This window comes from Papilio machaon, chromosome 10, assembly GCF_912999745.1.
Source record: "Papilio machaon chromosome 10, ilPapMach1.1, whole genome shotgun sequence".
Classification (NCBI taxonomy): Eukaryota; Metazoa; Arthropoda; class Insecta; order Lepidoptera; family Papilionidae; genus Papilio; species Papilio machaon.
In genome coordinates, this window is record NC_059995.1 from 7,712,756 (window position 1) to 7,731,428 (window position 18,673).

The 18,673-nt window shown below is 34.1% G+C and overlaps 3 protein-coding genes across 4 annotated transcripts; 2 read left to right on the plus strand and 1 right to left on the minus strand.

The window, feature by feature from the left end:
* Positions 1-2,011: 2,011 nt before the first annotated feature.
* On the minus strand, positions 2,012-2,829 carry LOC123721336 (zinc finger protein 425-like). Its single transcript, XM_045679875.1, has 3 exons — positions 2,734-2,829; positions 2,534-2,655; positions 2,012-2,327 (listed from the first exon to the last, which is right to left on the minus strand). The coding sequence occupies exons 1-3, from the start codon at positions 2,755-2,757 to the stop codon at positions 2,042-2,044; spliced, it is 432 nt and encodes a 143-aa protein (XP_045535831.1). The 5' UTR covers positions 2,758-2,829; the 3' UTR covers positions 2,012-2,041.
* Positions 2,830-3,284: 455 nt separating this feature from the next.
* On the plus strand, positions 3,285-12,762 carry LOC106718043 (acylamino-acid-releasing enzyme-like). Of its 2 annotated transcripts, none has more exons than XM_045679611.1 (15): positions 3,285-3,319; positions 3,780-3,852; positions 3,973-4,184; positions 4,903-5,066; positions 5,422-5,570; positions 5,649-5,786; positions 6,470-6,599; positions 7,308-7,441; positions 7,890-8,064; positions 8,506-8,621; positions 8,957-9,101; positions 9,806-9,940; positions 10,694-10,991; positions 12,290-12,499; positions 12,654-12,762. In XM_045679611.1, the coding sequence occupies exons 2-15, from the start codon at positions 3,832-3,834 to the stop codon at positions 12,760-12,762; spliced, it is 2,136 nt and encodes a 711-aa protein (XP_045535567.1). In that variant the 5' UTR covers positions 3,285-3,319; positions 3,780-3,831. The 2 variants fall into 2 exon arrangements, with proteins under 2 accessions (XP_045535567.1, XP_045535568.1); XM_045679612.1 differs by lacking the exon at positions 3,285-3,319 and adding an exon at positions 3,462-3,473.
* Positions 12,763-16,595: 3,833 nt separating this feature from the next.
* LOC106718156 (forkhead transcription factor HCM1) lies at positions 16,596-18,620 on the plus strand. The gene is made up of 2 exons (XM_014512167.2): positions 16,596-17,430; positions 18,122-18,620. The coding sequence occupies exons 1-2, from the start codon at positions 16,783-16,785 to the stop codon at positions 18,599-18,601; spliced, it is 1,128 nt and encodes a 375-aa protein (XP_014367653.2). The 5' UTR covers positions 16,596-16,782; the 3' UTR covers positions 18,602-18,620.
* The last annotated feature ends 53 nt before the right edge of the window (positions 18,621-18,673 follow it).

Sequence of the window (18,673 nt, forward strand, 5' to 3'; positions counted from 1 at the left end):
TCACTATGGGTCCTTACACCGTAAGAAAGTCGGATAAATGTACATATTATGTAAATCGAAAAACACATTGGTACATGGCGGGATACGAACCCAGCCCCTGCAGATTGCAAGTCAAGAGCCACGAGACGCCTAATAATTATATCTTTTTCTAATGTAGATTTGGTGTATTTGATACTTAACACATTCACTGTTTACAAAATAAAAATGGTAACAGCTGGGAGCCAAATATATAATAATATTTTTATTTTTAAGTTTCAATATTTAAAAGCCTTCGTTTGTCAACACGTATTTTAACTTATTGCAGCACAGTAAAAATACATACATTGAAGGCTAAAGGACACCGATATCCAATGCCTTAATAAATTAAAAACGAATACAAACTGTTTTTACCAAAAAAATAAATATTTGTAAATATGTTTTTTTTTTTCATATTATTTACACTTCTGTTTCCGCATCCGCTTCCGTTTCTGCTAAAAAAAATTTTTGACATCTGTTTCCGTTTCTGGTTCCGGTAAGACACTTCCGTTGCATCACTATTAACGAATACGAAAATTTAAAACTTTAAATCGCTGATAGGCAGCTAAAAAAAAAATAAAAGCCTTGAGTATAACTTTTTAATAAAATTTATTTTTTAAATTCTTACATCTATCAGTCAATCATTAAGACAATTTTTAATAAAATAAAATAATTTTTCAATCTGAAACATTTAAAAAATATAGATTGAGGTCTTAATATAAGTCTATTTTTGTATTTGATTTTTCGAACAAAATTAAAATTTGTTATGCATAATTATACCATTATAAAATTTAAATAAAATATATAATTTTATGAGAATTCAGCCCTGCAAAAAATATAGTACAATTTTAATACATATGTTGATAAATAACATATATTGGGTACACTTAATTAGGAAATAAATTAAATGTGTACATAACATTTATAATGTGGATTTAAAATAAATATGTAAAGTAAATATGTATAAAATTGCAATAATTAAATGAATTTTTTGCAAAAATAATCAATACTTACAACATAATATGTAAACAAGATAGCTTTATGTAAAGTTGCGGGAGTATCCTGTATGCGGGTTGCACAGGACCGATCATCGCGGCGATCTTTGGGGTTGGCCTATGCCCAGCTGTGGGCGTTACGAGGCTGAACGGATGGATGGATGGATATAAAAATATGGACATTAATAATTCTGAGCATGCTATACTTGAAAATAAAACTTTGGTACTTTAATAATTATGGGTTTTTGATATTAAAAGGATTTTGGTCTCAGAAATCAACTGTGAGGTATATAAATTGTTGTTTACTTAATTAACTATAATGTTAAATAAATTACATGATTAATAAAAATATAAAGTATTTACTTGAATTCCAAAACAAACCCTTAATAATAGACAAAATAAAATTTACACTAAAACATGTAAATTCCAAGATATCTATATATATAAAAGAAAGTCGTGTAAGTTACACTATTCATAACTGAAGAACGGCTGAATCGATTTGACTGAAAATTGGTGGGCAGGTAGCTTAGAACCAGGAAACGGACATAGGATAATTTTTACCCCATTTTCTATTTTTTATTCCGCGCGGACGGAGTCGCGGGTAAAAGCTAGTGTTAAATAAATTACATGATTTATAAAAATATAAAGTATTTACTTGAATTCCAAAACAAACTCTTAATTAAAGACAAAATAAAATTTACACTAAAACATGTAAATTCCAAGATATTTATGATATAATATATTTCCTGATATAAAAATATAATATTAGTTACTATTATTTTACAAAATTACTATACTATATCACACAATTCACAAAATAAGTAAAAAAGATGGCCGTCACATATAGATTTGACGTTTTATGTTATTTTGGATATAAACAAAGTATATACAAAAATATACCCACATTAATGAAATTTCAACAGAAATTGATTTAATTAACAGACATAATATGTAGATGTAAATTATTAATATTATGTCATAATTAAATTAGTTTTGTCAAAAAAGTATTTCCTACCAATTAATTTATCTATTTACATTTTTTTTTTCTTTTGAACACCATTTGAAGTTTTCATCTTTTGTATAGGATTTTTAATATCTTTGTTATGAACAAGTTTAATATGAGATTCTAGATCATTTTTCTCATAGAAACCCACACCACATCCACATATGTTTGGAAAAGGTTTGTGAAGGACAGAATGTGCTTTTAGAGTGCTTTTTGCAACAAATCTCATCTCACACTGGTCACATTGTAATGTCTTTTTGTACCCAGATTTTTTGCCATAAAAAGTCCTAATTTTCTCTCTCCTTTCTTCACGTCTGGAAAAGCAAGCAAGATTAGATAAAGTGTAAATATATTAATGCATAGAAATGAAAAAGGTGATAGCGAATACACCAATATTTTAGTTTTACAATAAGCATAATTGATTCTTGATGTATGAAGAAAATGCAATGTCAGTAGAATTTTTTAATTGAAAGAAATTGAATTAATAAAATTTAAAATTTAACACAAACTATATACTTACATGTTTTGTAAATCGTGTTTCATTTTATGAAGTTTGTAGTCTTTTTGTTTTGTAAAAACTTTTGTACATTTTTTGCATTTAATTACTTTTATTCTCTTTAAAATTACCACAGCTTGAGTCATCTGAAAAATCGTTACATTTATTTTAGTAAAATATTGAAAAATACTATCTAAAATAGACTAAAAATATTGCGAACTCACTTTCAATAAGTCCCCAGGTTCCATATTCTTGCGTTGATTTTATAATGTTTAAAATGATGAAGTGTTGTTGTTTTAAATATTATTCATCTAAAGAAATTAACATATTGGTTATTTATTATCTTATAAATAAAATAAAATAGAACAGCGCTGTTATTATTTTTTCGTATTTATCAGTTTTTTTTGCTTGACGGTTTCCGGTTACCGACATGTCAATGTCAAGCCATAGTCAAAGAGTATGATAATCAAGCAATAGTAAAAGATTTAGTTTTAAAAACCAATTTGCAGATTATATATAATATTAATTAATTAACATTTAATATGTGCAATTGGAAACCGTAATGGAAAGTTAGTAAGTAAGTTAGATACTTCTTTAAATGAAGTTATCCAACTAAATATAAAAAAGAATCACAAAGTTCTACAACTTCGTCTTCAGCTCTTTGTTTATAGTATTTATTTAGATTTTTGACATGTTTGACCTTGAGAAGAGAAGTGAAGTTTACCTATAGTTGATTTGACATTTGGTGGTTAACAAATTTATTAATTTATCATTACAAGTACAATTTATTTATAGAGATAAAAGTAAAAGGTAGTACAAAATACAACTCTAGTTCTAAAGCAAACTTTATATTTAATGCTAAGTAGGTACTACTGTTATTTGATAAAATTCCAACTCCACAAAATTTTCTTACTTTTGTTAACATAAAAGAAACTATCTTTGTTGTCAGAAGCGATTTTGTAAAGTAAATATTTGCTCAGTCAATTTCATTCTTTATACAGGTTACAAATGAAATGACTAAACAATAGTTTTAAATTCAAACATTTTATAACGTTATAATGTAATATAAAATATAAATGAAAGGTAGTAAGTTGTTGGATTACATTATCATATGATAAGAATACTGTTTGCATTTCGCATTTGTAAAACAATGAAATGATAGGACTAAAGATGATAAATACAGAATATAAATAAAATGTTTACAAATTATTTGTGTAGTTTTTCCATGAATCTATAATTGTTGCACAATTAAAATAGTATTCTTTTACAGATTTCTGGGTACAAAGAAATTGTAAAGTTAAATAGAGTTAGTATTTATAGATATGCTCAGGATGACATCACAAGTATGTTTTATTTTTTTATTATTTGTACATAGTTTAATTATAGTTTGTTGTAATACATAAAAAAAATACATAAAAGTAAATTAATGGTCTTTACTATATATTTAGACTTATTTATTCCAGATAGACACAATTGTAAATGCCTACAAGACATTATCAAAGATTCCGTCTATAGTCGGTGCTAAGCTTAACAATGATGGGAACAGGATCTCATGCAAATGGTCGGTTAGGAATTTGGACAAAGGGAAGACAACAAAATATCTACATGATTATATTTTAAATGATAACCTTAAAGTTATTTCGGAAAGTGAATTTGGTGTGGATGTTAGTAATGAGTAAGTTTTATAATATTAATAATAATAATAATGTTTATTTGATTCATGATTCAGATGATTTATGGATTATTAATTTTATTATAGGTAAAAAGTTTATTAATCTAATTAGATATTTCAGTTTAAACAATTTGTCTCACCTCATTACTTTTCCTTGTCTACCCTCTCCATATTCAGAGGAATATTTTTCTCTGTACTATGACAAACGGCAGGAAAAATGTCTTTACCCAAATATTACACTGTCTCATGATTTTTATTTTAATATTAACAATACATCTTACTAATACTATAAATGCGAATGTTTAGATGGATGGATAGATGTTTGAAGGTATCTCCGGAATTACTCAATGGATCTAGCTGAACTTTTCATAGATGTAGAATATAGTCTAGAAGAACATAAAGGCTACTAATTAAGGTTTTTTTTTATTCCGCGCTGACGAAGCCGCGGGCGACAGCTAAAATTTAAATAAATCTATATATATATATATATATAAAAGAAAGTCGTGTTAGTTACACTATTTATAACTCAAGAACGGCTGAATCGATTTGACTGAAAATTGGTGGGCAGGTAGCTTAGAACCAGGAAACGGACATAGGATAATTTTTACCCCGTTTTCTATTTTTTGTTCCGCGCGGACGGAGTCGCAGGTAAAAGCTTGTATAAATATAAAATTGTAACCTGGTTTATTTATGTTAATAACAGATAGTTATTTCTTTATAGGTTACTATCATCTGTATCACCGAAGGGTATGTTTAAAGCATTGATCCGTGAAGAGAAGGAGGGTAAGGATAAGAAACAGTACTTGGAGGTGTGGTGCCGTCACAACTTGGCACACTGCATTGATCTAACTGCTCTGGATGTTCACGGAGATGTGTACGCTGATTGTACGTTTTATTATAAATTCTTTGCTCTTATTTAATAGAAAAGAAAGAAAGAAAAAACATTTATTACCACACATAAAACACATAAGGCACAAATTTGATATAAAAGTGTGGCAAAAGGAAGTCAGCTGTGAGACCCTGGGTCACTGAGCTGATCAAATAGTAATTTTGTAGTTTTATATATGGAAAATAATTGTAAAACACTGTGGGTAGTTCACTAATACATTTTCTAATATGACAATATGAAAAGATGAAGTAAAAAGATATGAGTTAATGTTTTAAAACATTTGTAGTTTGTCTGAAAAAAAATCTGTCTCTATCTTTTTTATTATGAGTAGTATGTATTATAATTTTGCAGCGGAGTTTGGCAGTTTGGACTGGTCACAGGATGAAAGTGCATTGGTATATGTGGCAGAGAAGAAGTTAAAGAAATCAGAGCCGTATATTAAGAGGAAAGCTGAGGATAAAGCCAAAACTGATGGCAGCGGAGAATCCACACCGAAAAGAGTAATCCATTTTATTTTCAGTTAATTAAAAAAATATATATAACGTAAAACATTATTTTAATATCTTACTTTATTATAGGGTGAAGAATATGTATATAAACAGGACTGGGGTGAGCAGCTGGTGGGCAAGCACCTCTCAGTGGTAGTGATGTGCAAGTTGGCCACCGAGACTGTTACAGTGCTGGAGGGCTTGCCGGAGACATGGTGTCCGGGACAGGTAACACCTTATAAAATTGATTGAATCATTTGATGTTAACTGTTTGAATGCATTTAGAAAGGTTTATTAGGAAAATAGTATTTTTCCTTCTTTATTCTGCTTTATTTTTGTAACAAAAGGTTAAAGTATAAATAGCCATTATTATTTTAAAATGTTTTAGTGCTTACAAATGTTTTAATATGAATATATTTTTGACATTTGTTACTTTTCTTCAGCATTTATTGTTGAGTAGCTGTTGCCCGCGACTCTGTCTGCGCGGAACTAAAAAAAATCATTAGTAGCATATGTGTTCTTGAAGACTGTTCTAAAACTATGCCAAATTTCATCAAGATTTGTTAAACCGTTATGCAGATACCTTCTGACTAACATCCATCCATCTATCAAAACATTTGTATGTATAATCTTACTAGCTTTTGCCCGCGACTTCGTCCGTGCGGAATTAAAAAAGAACTTATTTAGAAGCCTATGTGTTCTTCCAGAATATGTTCTACGTCTGTACCAAATTTCATCAAGATTCGTTCAGCCGTTTCTGCGATACCTTCTACCAAACATTCATCCATCCATCCATCCATTTAAACTTTTGCATTTTGAATAAAAGTAAGATTAAGATTTACTTTACATGTAGTCAGAGAATAAATGTTTTATCTATGTATTTTGTATATATGTTTTCCGTTTTGTGTCAGGTCCGTTTCAGCCCGGACGGGCAAAGTGTCGTGGGCGTGGCGTGGGAGACAGAGCCGCGTCGACTTGGTCTCATATTCTGCACTAACAGACCTTCCTACATCTTCAAACTTACCCTGGATGGAAACTTGAGTAAGTGTCAATAATGTTTACGCTATCATGGATCGCAGTCGTATTTCACTAACCGTGAGTTTCTGAGCCCAAAATCTCCGTTTAAAACATATTGTTCTCCGTTTTTTCAAACGTGACAGGGATGACGATTTAAGTTGTAAGATGTTACAGAATTAATGATTAACTAGCAGTTGCCCGCGACTTCGTCCATGCGTAATTAGGTAAAATCTAGTAACAAATCTAGCCCATATCACCACGTTGCCTACCTTTAATCGACAGAGGATAGGACATACAGAAAGAGGATATATCCTATGCGTCGCCTCCTCCGTCATTGACAGAAAAAGAGCGATAGACACAGGAGATGACGATAGACAGAGGAGTGGACGGTCGACAGAGGAGGGTATTATCGACAGAGAAGGGAATGTCCTACAGGTTTGGGAATGACCGACAGGAGGCGATGGCCGACAGAGAAGGGGATGTTCGACAGGGGAGGTGATGACCGACAGGGGAGGTGATGACTGACAGAGGAGGGGATGAACAACAGTATAGGTTATGGGCAGAGGAGGGGGCTATCGAGTGAGGTAGGGATGACTGACAGAGAAGGGGGTTATCGACAGAGGAGGGGATGATCGACATAGGAGGGTGGATTATCAACGGTACGACTGACGGAGGAGGGGATGAATTGCTCCCATGTTGTTGCCATCGACTACCATTGTCAACGTGTTGTAGGTAAGATAACATCAGAGGGTCTGTCGGTGAGGTCTCCTCGGTACAGTGATGGAGGTGAGCTGGTGTGGCTGCAGAGGAACTCCGAGGGTCCGCATCACGCCTGCCATGCTATATTTGCTAAGAAAAATGATCAAGTAAGTAAATTCTACATTCATTGTATAAAGATTCAAGTAATATTTAACAAGGATTTACATATTTGGAGAATAGTAAAATAAAATCACATCTTCTGAATACATATTAACGGTTGACTTTTTAATCTACCTTCTTTATAACTTATTATTTATATTCCACAAACGGAAAAATAAATAAACTATTTATTATCCAAGGGCATAACTGTGACATTACAAAATCGAGTATGTTCGAATTTAATGTAACAATTTATTTTAAAGAAAAATATTGCTTGCAAAAAGAAAATAAAATATTATTGTATTATAATTAAAAAAAAAATACCTTATAGTACACAATACAATGTATGAATGTAGAAGAAGATAGAAAGATGTATCAGACAACGGTAAATGTAGTCTCTGTCTACCTCTATTGGTTACGAGCGTGATTATGTTTTTTTTTTAATATTATTTTCAGACTCAAATAGCAACTGTGATCGACATAATAGATACAGAAATGACTACTTCTAATGGTGAAGCATTCCATGGAGTGTACTCCCAGGCATTGCCCAGCAGGTGCTTTGCAAGTGGAGGCAGGTTGGTGTTCAGTACACCGCAGAAGAATGAAGTCAGGACTTATGTGGTTGATATAGGTAAGTTTACATTAGCGAAACATGTACAAATATGTTGTAAACTCTCCTTTTTTTGTTAGATATTTATGTATTTTGACATCCATACTTTAGTTTTCTTGTATTAAAGTGATTTCGTACTGTCGATGGTATTTGAAGTGTTAACGTGATTTGAACAACTTTAATATTTAAACCCTTTGAATGTTTGAGAATATGAATTGATAGAAGGAAAAATGTTTAATTTCTACTAATATTATAAATGCAAATGTTTGGATGGATGGATGGATGGATGTTTGTTAAAAGGTATCTTCAGAATGGCTCAACGGATTTAGATGTAATTTGGTACAAATGTAAAACATAGTCTGGAAGAACACATAGGTTAATTTACTTATTAAGTTTTTTATTAACTCCCTGCGAGCGGAGTCGCAGGCTACAGCTAGTTATAATAATTATATCTGTCGACAGATGGCGGTAGGATAGTGGATATATCCAACAAATCTTTCATTGGGTCCACATCAGTACTAGACGTGAAGGCGGATATTGTACTCGCGGCGTGCTCCAACATGACCACACCAACTCAGGTATTTTAAAAAAATTTTGTAAAAAAAAGATAAGGAAAATTCACAGATAATGTATTATTTATTTCAGAGCCATTTATTGTTGCCAGTACACCGCGATATTTTTTATTTTTGTTTCTGCTCGGTTCTTTACGATCATAGCGTGATGTTATATATCCAGTAACCTTCTTTAATAATTGATTTATTAAGTGCAAAAAGAAATATTCAAATCTGATCATTAGTTTCTGAGATTATCGCGATCAAATTTATAAAAAAATAAAAAAATATATCTGAACACTTTAAATACTTTATGTAATGTCCAAGAGAATTTTAGTGTTTTTTTATATTTTTTTTTATAGTTATTTGTAGCGAGATTACCAGCCAAAGGTTCTGAGATGGAGATACAATGGGTTCAGGTGACGGAAAGTTGCGAAGTGCCGGCTTCTGTAGCGCGCTCTGACGTCAAATACATTCAACTGCAACACGACACAGAGGACTCAGTCAGTGAGTGAATGACTATTTATTCGTTCATTCATTATATCGAGGGGTGAAAGGCTATTTGTTTTAAGCGACATATTTTGCGATTTTGACTTATATATATATTCAGAATCAGGGAATTTTTCTGATTTTGAATATAGTTCGCTTAAAACAAATAGCTTTTCACCCCTCGATATGTAGGCAGTAGTCAACATTTGATATCATTTTTATCTTAATAGTGAGTTGAGTTTAGAAATATCGATTAAGGTGAATGAATCGATTCGGATTTCAAACTTTTGTGAATTGATTTCAGTTGTTATGTAATATCTATGTTTTTCTTTCGATATTTTTTACAATATTTAGTGTTTAAAAAAAAGTATTTACTGACGCAAAATGATTACAATAAATATATAATCGAAATTTAAAAAAACAAAACAAATGTGCAGTTCTAATTTTAAAAAAGATGTTGGATTTTATTTGAAGTGTCAAATGTATTCTATTAAAATGGCCAGTATTTGCAGTACTTACCATTTATATATGGACAGGCTAAAGGACGTGGTATTTTGTGCGTATTTGATGTTCTCCATATTGACGTTGACGGTTACGGTTTATAAAGATATAAGTAACTGGGATTGTCAGGAACATCAAAAGGCGCGTTTAAAGGAACAAAGCACCCATTTATCATTGCCTTTGATATGTTTTTAATCCAAAATTTATTTAATTGTATACAGAATCGTTTACTGCTCTTTACTTTGCTCCGAGTGAATTAGATAAGAAGTTTCCACTGATCGTGTGGCCTCATGGAGGTCCACACTCAGCCTTTGTCAATGCATTCTCTTTGGAAGCTGCACTCTTTAATATGCTAGGTGAGTGTTACTAATAGTTACTACAAGTTTTTTTTTATGTGAAAAGGTGGCGAACAAGCAAACGGTCACCTGAATTCGCAGAAATAGCGAGGCGACCGTTTACATCTGTGTCAAATTTTATCAAGATCCGTTGAGTCGTTCTGGAGATTTCAAACAAACATCCATCCATCCATCCATCAAAATTTTTGATTTATTTAATGTAACACAAACATACAATTTTAAATTTCACGAATCACTATTATGACATTATATCCGTCAGTAGATTGAGACTTAAAATGTAAATAGTTTGTTGTTAAAAAAAAAACTTGTGAGCCGTCATGGGACGCCTGCCAGATGTGAAACATCGTGTGTGTACAATATGCATAAAATATTAAATATTATAATTAAATAAATAATAATGATGATAATAATAATGTATACCTCAGCGTACACACTACTACACATAAAATATATATATGTATATCTTAGTATAGCTTGGCGACCCGTCGCCACGGCAAGCGTCGCCACGCCAACGATTCGGTTTACAAGTGATCCTATAGATGTTTCACATCAAAATGAAAAATGGAAATTCATTTATTTAAGATTTATTTTCTCAATAAGATATCATAGATAATGATTCGTTAAAATTTTATTTTTTAATTGATTTTCGTTTAGTGCGAGATGAATACAAACTCATCTTAATATTTTTGACAATATTTGATTTGTATATTATTTGTCTTGGTTGTCTTAGATGACATAAACCCTGTATTCCAGGGTTCGCCAGTCTCCAAATAAATTATCGTGGTTCTATCGGCGCAGGAGATGCATCTGTCAGATTTCTATTAAAACGTGTTGGTGATGCTGATGTCAGAGATTGTAAACTAGCTACAGATGAAATATTAAAACAGTATCCAGTGGATTCTACAAAATTATGTCTCTTCGGTGGCTCTCACGGAGGTTTTCTTGTGACACATCTCAGTGGACAGTACCCCGATACTTACAGAGTGGTTGTCAGTCGTAATCCTGTTGTGGACGTCGCGACAATGTTCAATTCAACGGATATCGCTGATTGGTGAGTTTTGTAAAAAAATGTAGAATAAATATGATGTTGCGTTATCTATATATATAAAAGAAAGTCGTGTTAGTTACACTATCTATAACTCAAGAACGGCTGAATCGATTTGACTGAAAATTGGTGGGCAGGTAGCTTAGAACCAGGAAACGGACATAGGATAATTTTTACCCCGTTTTCTATTTTTTGTTCCGCGCGGACGGAGTCGCGGGTAAAAGCTAGTTTTGCATAAAATGTTTTTTGCGGATTTATTTTATTTTATTTTATGTGATTTATTTGAATGACTGCTTATATAGTTGTATATCGCTGTGAAGAAATCAATTTGCTAGTTTTTGAGTATTTCGTTGTATGCTTGTAATTTGCGAACAAATAAAATATGACATTTTTGTATATAACTAAGTAAATAGCGATGATGGCCTAGTCACTGGGTGTCTCATTTTAAATCGTTGAGAAATCTAAATCTGTTTTCGTAACTAAATAAATGAATTTCCCTTTTTCGGATTAGACTATATAAAAATATTATTAAAAATAAAGTAGTATGAACTCTTTTTTTTTTGTTTTTTCTATAGTTATTAGTAGTAAGAAATAGAAATTTAATTAAAAATTGTAGTTTTAACGACGTTTAACGTTTAAAGGTTTTGCATCCGTTCGCATAAACTTCCGCGGCTCAACCGGCCAAGGCGATAGTAATGTCCGATGTTTGATTTCTAATGTTGGTAACTACGACATCAACGATTGCCTTCTCACTCTAACTACACTGAAAGAGCGAGACAGAAGGTTGTCAGATGTGGTTATATATGGCGGGAGTTACGGCGGTTTTGTGGGAGCACATTTAGCCGGAAAGTATCCTGGATTGTTCAAAGCGATGGTTTTAAGAAATCCATTGATAGATTTGGCTACGAAAGGTCATTACGCGGATAATTCTGACGGGTGAGTGGATTTAGGTTTATGTTTTTGATAGGTTTCTAGCTAAGCTTAAGAACGAATGAACTTAAAAAAACAGTGTACCGTTTAAAAAATGATCTAATTTAGTTTACTTAATGTAAATGTAATTTTTAATCTTAATTAAGTTCAGAATTTTGAGACATCCAGTTCACAGGTTATCAAGCGATAGTAATAAAAATGGCGCGAAAATAATAAATATAAAATTGCAATCGGTCAGATTTGTATTGAAAAAAAAATCGACAAAGTTTAGAAACATATTAACAGGAATTTATTATTTATGTTTTTTTTTCAAAGATATGTTTTTTTCGTATACAGGAGTTATATTTACTTTAGTAACAAATCTATGTCACCAGGTGTGCGGTGGAAGCGGGCTTTTTATTTACAGAAAAGGGCCCTATATCTGAAGAAGAACTGTTAGCAATGCGACGTTGTTCCCCACTAGCTCACGTACACCGTGTGAAGGCCCCTACTGCACTCATGCTAGGGTCCGGAGATAAAAGGGTCCCTCACTACCAGGGTCTCGAGTATAGTAGGCGGTTGAAGGCTAATGGAGTACCTACTAAGTATGTTTCACCATTTACATGGTTTTAGATTTTACAGAAGAAAGGAAAGAAAAAAAGGGAAGGGATTTAAGTATGTTGGAATATCTCTTCTTTACTTTCAATATCTTTTTATCTTTTTTTTTGTTTTCATCGTCTTTCTTTTCTTTTTTACCAGAGTATATATGTACGAGGATAATCACTCACTGTCGTCTTTGCCCGCGGAGATGGATAATCTTATCAACAGTGCCGATTGGTTCTTAACGCATTTAAATAAGTCTGATTGAATATATATTTTTGTAAAATATGTTTTATATATAATATAATAAATTTGTATCACTTATAAATGGCGTTTATTATTTCTACTAATGTGATGTTAAGTGACCAATTGACATCAGATGTTTTCTTTATGTTAGGTAAAAGAAAGATAAGGAAAAAGAATGAAGGAAATCAAGGGAGTTGTCTCTTACGGTATCAGATAAAATGAAGAATACATCGAAATCTTTTTTTACGAAATAATTATCCTTGCAAATTAATTCAAATTCGACCGATTTTTTATAAGATAAGATTCGATCTTTTATAAGGTCGTATTATTTTACTGGTCAATATTTTTCGATGTACCACAATCTTACTAATATAAATGCGAATGTTTGGATGTATGGATGTTTGTTTGAAGATATATCCAGAACGGCTCAACGGATCTCGATGAATTTTAGCATAGATGTAGATAATAATCTGATGATAGAACACATAGGGTACTTTATAAGTTGATTTTTAATTCCGCGCCGAAGGAGTCGCGGGCGACAGCTAGTATTAATATAAATAACACGATCAGATATTAAAAAACAAACTACAAGTGACTAATAAACAACCCTTAGCCAAAATCGTAAACAATTTCACACAAATACTTTGATTAAACTGCCCCAAGGGTATAAAACAAAGTGGTAATAAAGCACTAGAATTATACGCTTCAGTGCACTATGGCTAGGGGTGGGTAGGGGCACTAGTGAGGTGCCGGCAGGTGTCGAGACATGTGCGCGAGAGTTATCGATGCGTGGCACACCCCTAATCAGTTATATTACTTGCTTGTAATTGTACATAATGTGGTTTACTGATTGTATTTTAAATTTACAATTACTTATTCGAAAAATTCTAGACCCTTTTAAGACGACATTTTAAGGCTAGAATTATTAATTATTGTTTTTATCTTACTAATATTATAAACTAGCTTTTACCCGCGACTCCGTCCGCGTGGAATAAAAAAAATGCACACAAAATAAAAAAGTTCCTATGTCTGTCTCCTAGTTCTAAGCTACCTCCCCATCAATTTTCAGCTAAATCAGTTCGACCGATCTTGAGTTATAAAAAGTGTAACTAACACCACTTTCTTTTATATATATAGAAGATGCAAAAGTTTTGTTGAATGAATGTTTGTTAGAAGGCATCTCTAAAAATATAAGGATCCTGAAATCCTTTGTTATAGTTATTCTGTACATATTTCTAAATAATTCATAATAACAAGAAGAAGTCGGTCGATGTCCGGCCGATATTCTATTGAAAGGAAAGGTCGTGAACTAAAGGGCATTACACTTTTAATAAATAAAGGCATTGATTGCGGTTGAAACTTTCTTGAAAATAATTTTTAAATTACAAGTGATTGGACTTAACCTAGTAAAGAAAACTAAAAAGAGGTTCAATTTTCAGGTACATTGTTATATGAAGCACGTACTCCATACACGTAGGGGTCACAAAATCCCCGTGGTTATGGTTTTTAATCGAAATGTGTTATAATGTATTTGTTGAACCCTTCAATGGTCCAAGATGGGTAAACAATGGGTGTAAAATATGATAATATTAACTGTTGCCGGTGACTCAATCCGCGCGGAATTTAAAAAAAAAACTTAATTAGTAATTAGTAGCCTATGTGTTCTTATAGACTATGTTCTACATATATGCCAAATTTCATCGAGATCCGTTCTGCAGATACCTTCTAAAAATATCTAATCGTCCATCCATCCACACATCTAAACTTTCGCATTTATAATACTAGTAAGATTGTGAGTGCTGAGTAAAAAACTGTAACTAATAATAATAATAAAAAACATAACTATAGCTTCGCTTTTAATTATTCTATGAATTATGAGCTATATTAAAACTACACTAACACAGCTCTTGCAACTGGTTTTTACAGTGAGTTTCCACGGCCGAAACTCTTCTAATATTAGACATTTTTCATCGCTTTAAAAAAATAAAGACAACAATATGTACAGGTGTTGTTACAGTGTAAACTCATGGTAAGTGATTAAAAAGTGATTAGCGGCACATATTGAAAGGGTGCTCGTCAAATGATGTAAAGAGATTAATAATATTGGAACCCGGTCCCCCGGGCTTGTCGGCTGGTGACTGGCACCGCCGTTCCGCTTCGGTAACTGTACACCTTATAAATAAATAAGTTCCCTTTCTAAGGGGAATTGGCGGGAAAATTTGTTGACAGTCATATGTTTTCGTCTCTAAACATCAGTTTAGGATAAGACAGAACATTATCTGCTAGTCCCAGCATCGTTAAATGATCACTAAGGACTCTAATCGTTGGTTTCTGAAACTAAAATCTCTATACAAAACATATCGTCATGCCATATGCAGATGTTATGGTCTCAGAAACCAATGGTAAATAATGTAAGCTTACATCATCTATATTTTAAAATTAAATTTAAGTTTGAATCAGAAATGTATTCTTGTGTTGTTCCGATAGTATTGTAGTGATACTTTCACTTATTCGAATATTGCTACACTATTTTAATATTTAGATAAGTGTTTTATATAAGCAGCCATTAATAAAAATAACAAAGATTTATTATTTGTTATTAATTAAAAGAAATCATAATACACACAGAAAATAAAACCTCAACGTAATTACAACCAAGACGGCCGCCACTCTAAGTAGGTTACAAAACTTACGACAATTTCAGATATTTAACATTTTATTAACTTAAGAGTTGTTTACAATATTAGACAAGCACTAGAGTTAATTGAGAGGTTGTTTGTGCGAGGGGTTGCCGCCGCTCGCGACTTCGATAGCAAATATAATTATATCATCACTCAATGTTGGTTGTCAGACTTGTACCGAAAGTAACAGAGTTTTTTTAGAAACAAATTTAATGTACATTTTAAATTCTATTTTGTGAAAAATATCCCTCTTCTCTGCCGTTGCAGTTTTGTTAGACTTGTCGTCGTAATCATGTATAAGTGACCCGTTGAGAAGTTACCGCCAGTGCTTCCTAATCGCCGCCTTTTTTTGCAGATTGATGCAAATATTGCATATGCAATGATTTCATATATTCTGATCTGGTCCATAACTACAGAGATCAACTTAACAGACAGTTAAATATAAAAAAAATTCACTTCATCGAGCTTTTCCTATTCGACCTTCAATACATGATAAAGATATAAATGGTGGATTACTAATTAAGCCCGTATTAATTACATACATTGATAATACATAAAACTAATAAAACATTTCTAAAAGAATATAGCTCAACTAGCTTTTGGCCACGACTCCGTCCGCGCGAAATAAAAAAGAAACTTTATAAGTAGCCTATGTGTTTTTCCAGACTATGTTCTACATCTTTGCTAAATTTCGTCAAGATTCGTGGAGTTGTTCCGGAGATATCTTCAAACAAACATCCATCCATCCATCTAAAAATTCGCATTTTTAACATTAGTAAAACAAGGTAGTAAAGGTCAGCGGCACACAACCAAGGGCGCGAAAAGACATAGGTTGAATTTATAGCCTAATACTTCTACAGATTTAGAAAAACAATGGAGAATAGTGTTCCAAGTTGAATTTCTTGATGTATAATATGAACGTTTTTCCTAACCTCCGCTGCGACCTCTATCTTGGCTGTAATAGGAAGCACCCGCAGCGTCTGGTAAGACCTCGTCGTCCGATAACTGTGACTAATTGTCCATAGCTATCGGCGATGCGGGCCGGCTCCGTCGGGCGGAGGGCTATCGATCGGCACCACCTGTTCGCCGCGTGGGGGCGCACCTGCCCCAGCCCTCACAATAGTCCGCGGCGCCGCCTAGCGCGCACGCCGCACGCAGCACGCCGCACGGCACAGCACGAGCACGCGCGGGGGGAGCTGACCGTCGCGACGTCACGCCGTCCGCGCCGATCGATCGCCACCGTCCGCCGTCCGCACCACTCCGCATCCCACGTTCACCACACGAATAACGCCTACGACTTAAAACATAAAAGCTGATTCACAACTGAGTCATTCGTTATTGCGCGAGGCATGTAGATTAGCATGCACATAACATTGGGATTGTCGCCGGCATCGGGCGAGATGCTGGACACGTCGCTGCTGAGCCTTTGCGGGGCGGGCGAGCAGTGCGGCGCCGCTTACTTCACCGTGGACAGTGCAGTGCCCGAGTCCTCGCACACCGTTGAGATAGAGTACGTATACGAACAGCCGGAAACTTACGTCCCCGGTGGTGGCCAGATAGCACCGAACGATGACTTGCAGCCGATTGTCACGGACCTCTCGCCGCCGGAGGCGCCTAAGAAGAAAACAATGAAACACAGGCCGGAGAGACCCGCCATCGACGATCAAGAGACGGACCTGACCAACTTGAACTGGCTGCAGAACATAACAAACATAATGGGCCCGCCACAAATCCCGCTGCTGCCGATATCGCCCAACCCGCAGGCGAAGGCGCCGCCGCAGAACACGCGATTGCACAAGTTCAACCAGACGATCGCCAAGTGCCAGGAGGACTTTATGATGAACAAGGCGGAATATCAGAGGAACAGCGAGAAGAAGCCGCCCTACTCGTACAACACGCTCATCTGCATGGCCATGCGTTACAACAACGACAAGATGACGCTCTCCGCGATATACTCATGGATAAAGGACAATTTCAAGTACTACCGGAGCGCGGATCCCGCATGGCAGGTGAGGGGAAACTTATCGCCGTCGTGTCGTGTCACGTCGCGGTGCGGTAGCGCACCCGATCTCGTTCTACTAACCGTTAAATCTCCTGCGCGATTAGATAACGTCTAATTGAATATCAGTCGAATTTATAGAAGCGTTTACGGGCCCAAGATACAACGATAACAGTCGACATGAGTGTGACAGATTGAATTGAATTTTTCCCTTTTTACGTTCCAATATCTACTACGCAATTAGTTACAAAAGTTGATACTAGCTACTGGTATTTAATGAAACTTTTATTGCGTCACATTTTTCTGCCTTCAATGGCGTAAGATGCAAAAATGCGTAAAATAAGTAACAACATAATAAAAAATCGAGCACAAATGACTAGTAGAGTATGTTAGTTGATTTTTTAATGTTTAAATATATGTTAACAAAATTGTAGCGTCTGTGTTTAATATAGAAAAAAATATTTCGTACACATGATGTATTTGGTTAGTTGATAACGAAAAAACATTTTGTTAAAATTTGTCTGTATGTCTGTCCGCAAGGCCGCGTATATTCCGAATAATCTCCAGAACGGCTGGATTAATTTTGACGGAATTTGGAAGGGAAGTTAGCTTATGCACGCGGCTATTTTAGGGTACTTATAGGCTTTTTCTTAATCCGCGGACGATAGCTTGTATAAACTAATATCAATAATTAATTTCAGAATTCAATTCGACACAATCTCTCCTTAAACAAAGTCTTCGTGAAGGTGGCCAGATCTAAAAACGAGCCAGGTAAAGGCGGTTTCTGGAAGCTCGATCTCGCACATTTGGAAGGAACGAAGAGGATTTCCTGCAGAACTCACAAGAAGAAAAAGAAACCAGTGATGGCAACAAATAAACCGAACGAAGATACAACCGCTGTAGCAAATATATTGCAGATCCAAGACGTTACTGAAAGTATGAGTGAATTGCCCGTTACGCTGCATTTACCTGAATTCACCCTCGATATACAGACGTTACCTGAAATGGAAGTTGAGACGAACATTGGAGCTAATGTCATAGTTGAACCCATTGTTCCACCACCTCCCCTCATTTCGGATCCCGAACCGGACGATCTCAGTTCTTTACTTTTAAATCCAACGGAATGGAATGACTTGCAACTGGATATGCTCGATAATTATTTGGATTCTTGTTTCAAGTAAGTTATATTTAATTTAATTAACGCGCTAAGTTTGATTTAATTATCGATATGTAACAATGTATTTTAAGTGTTA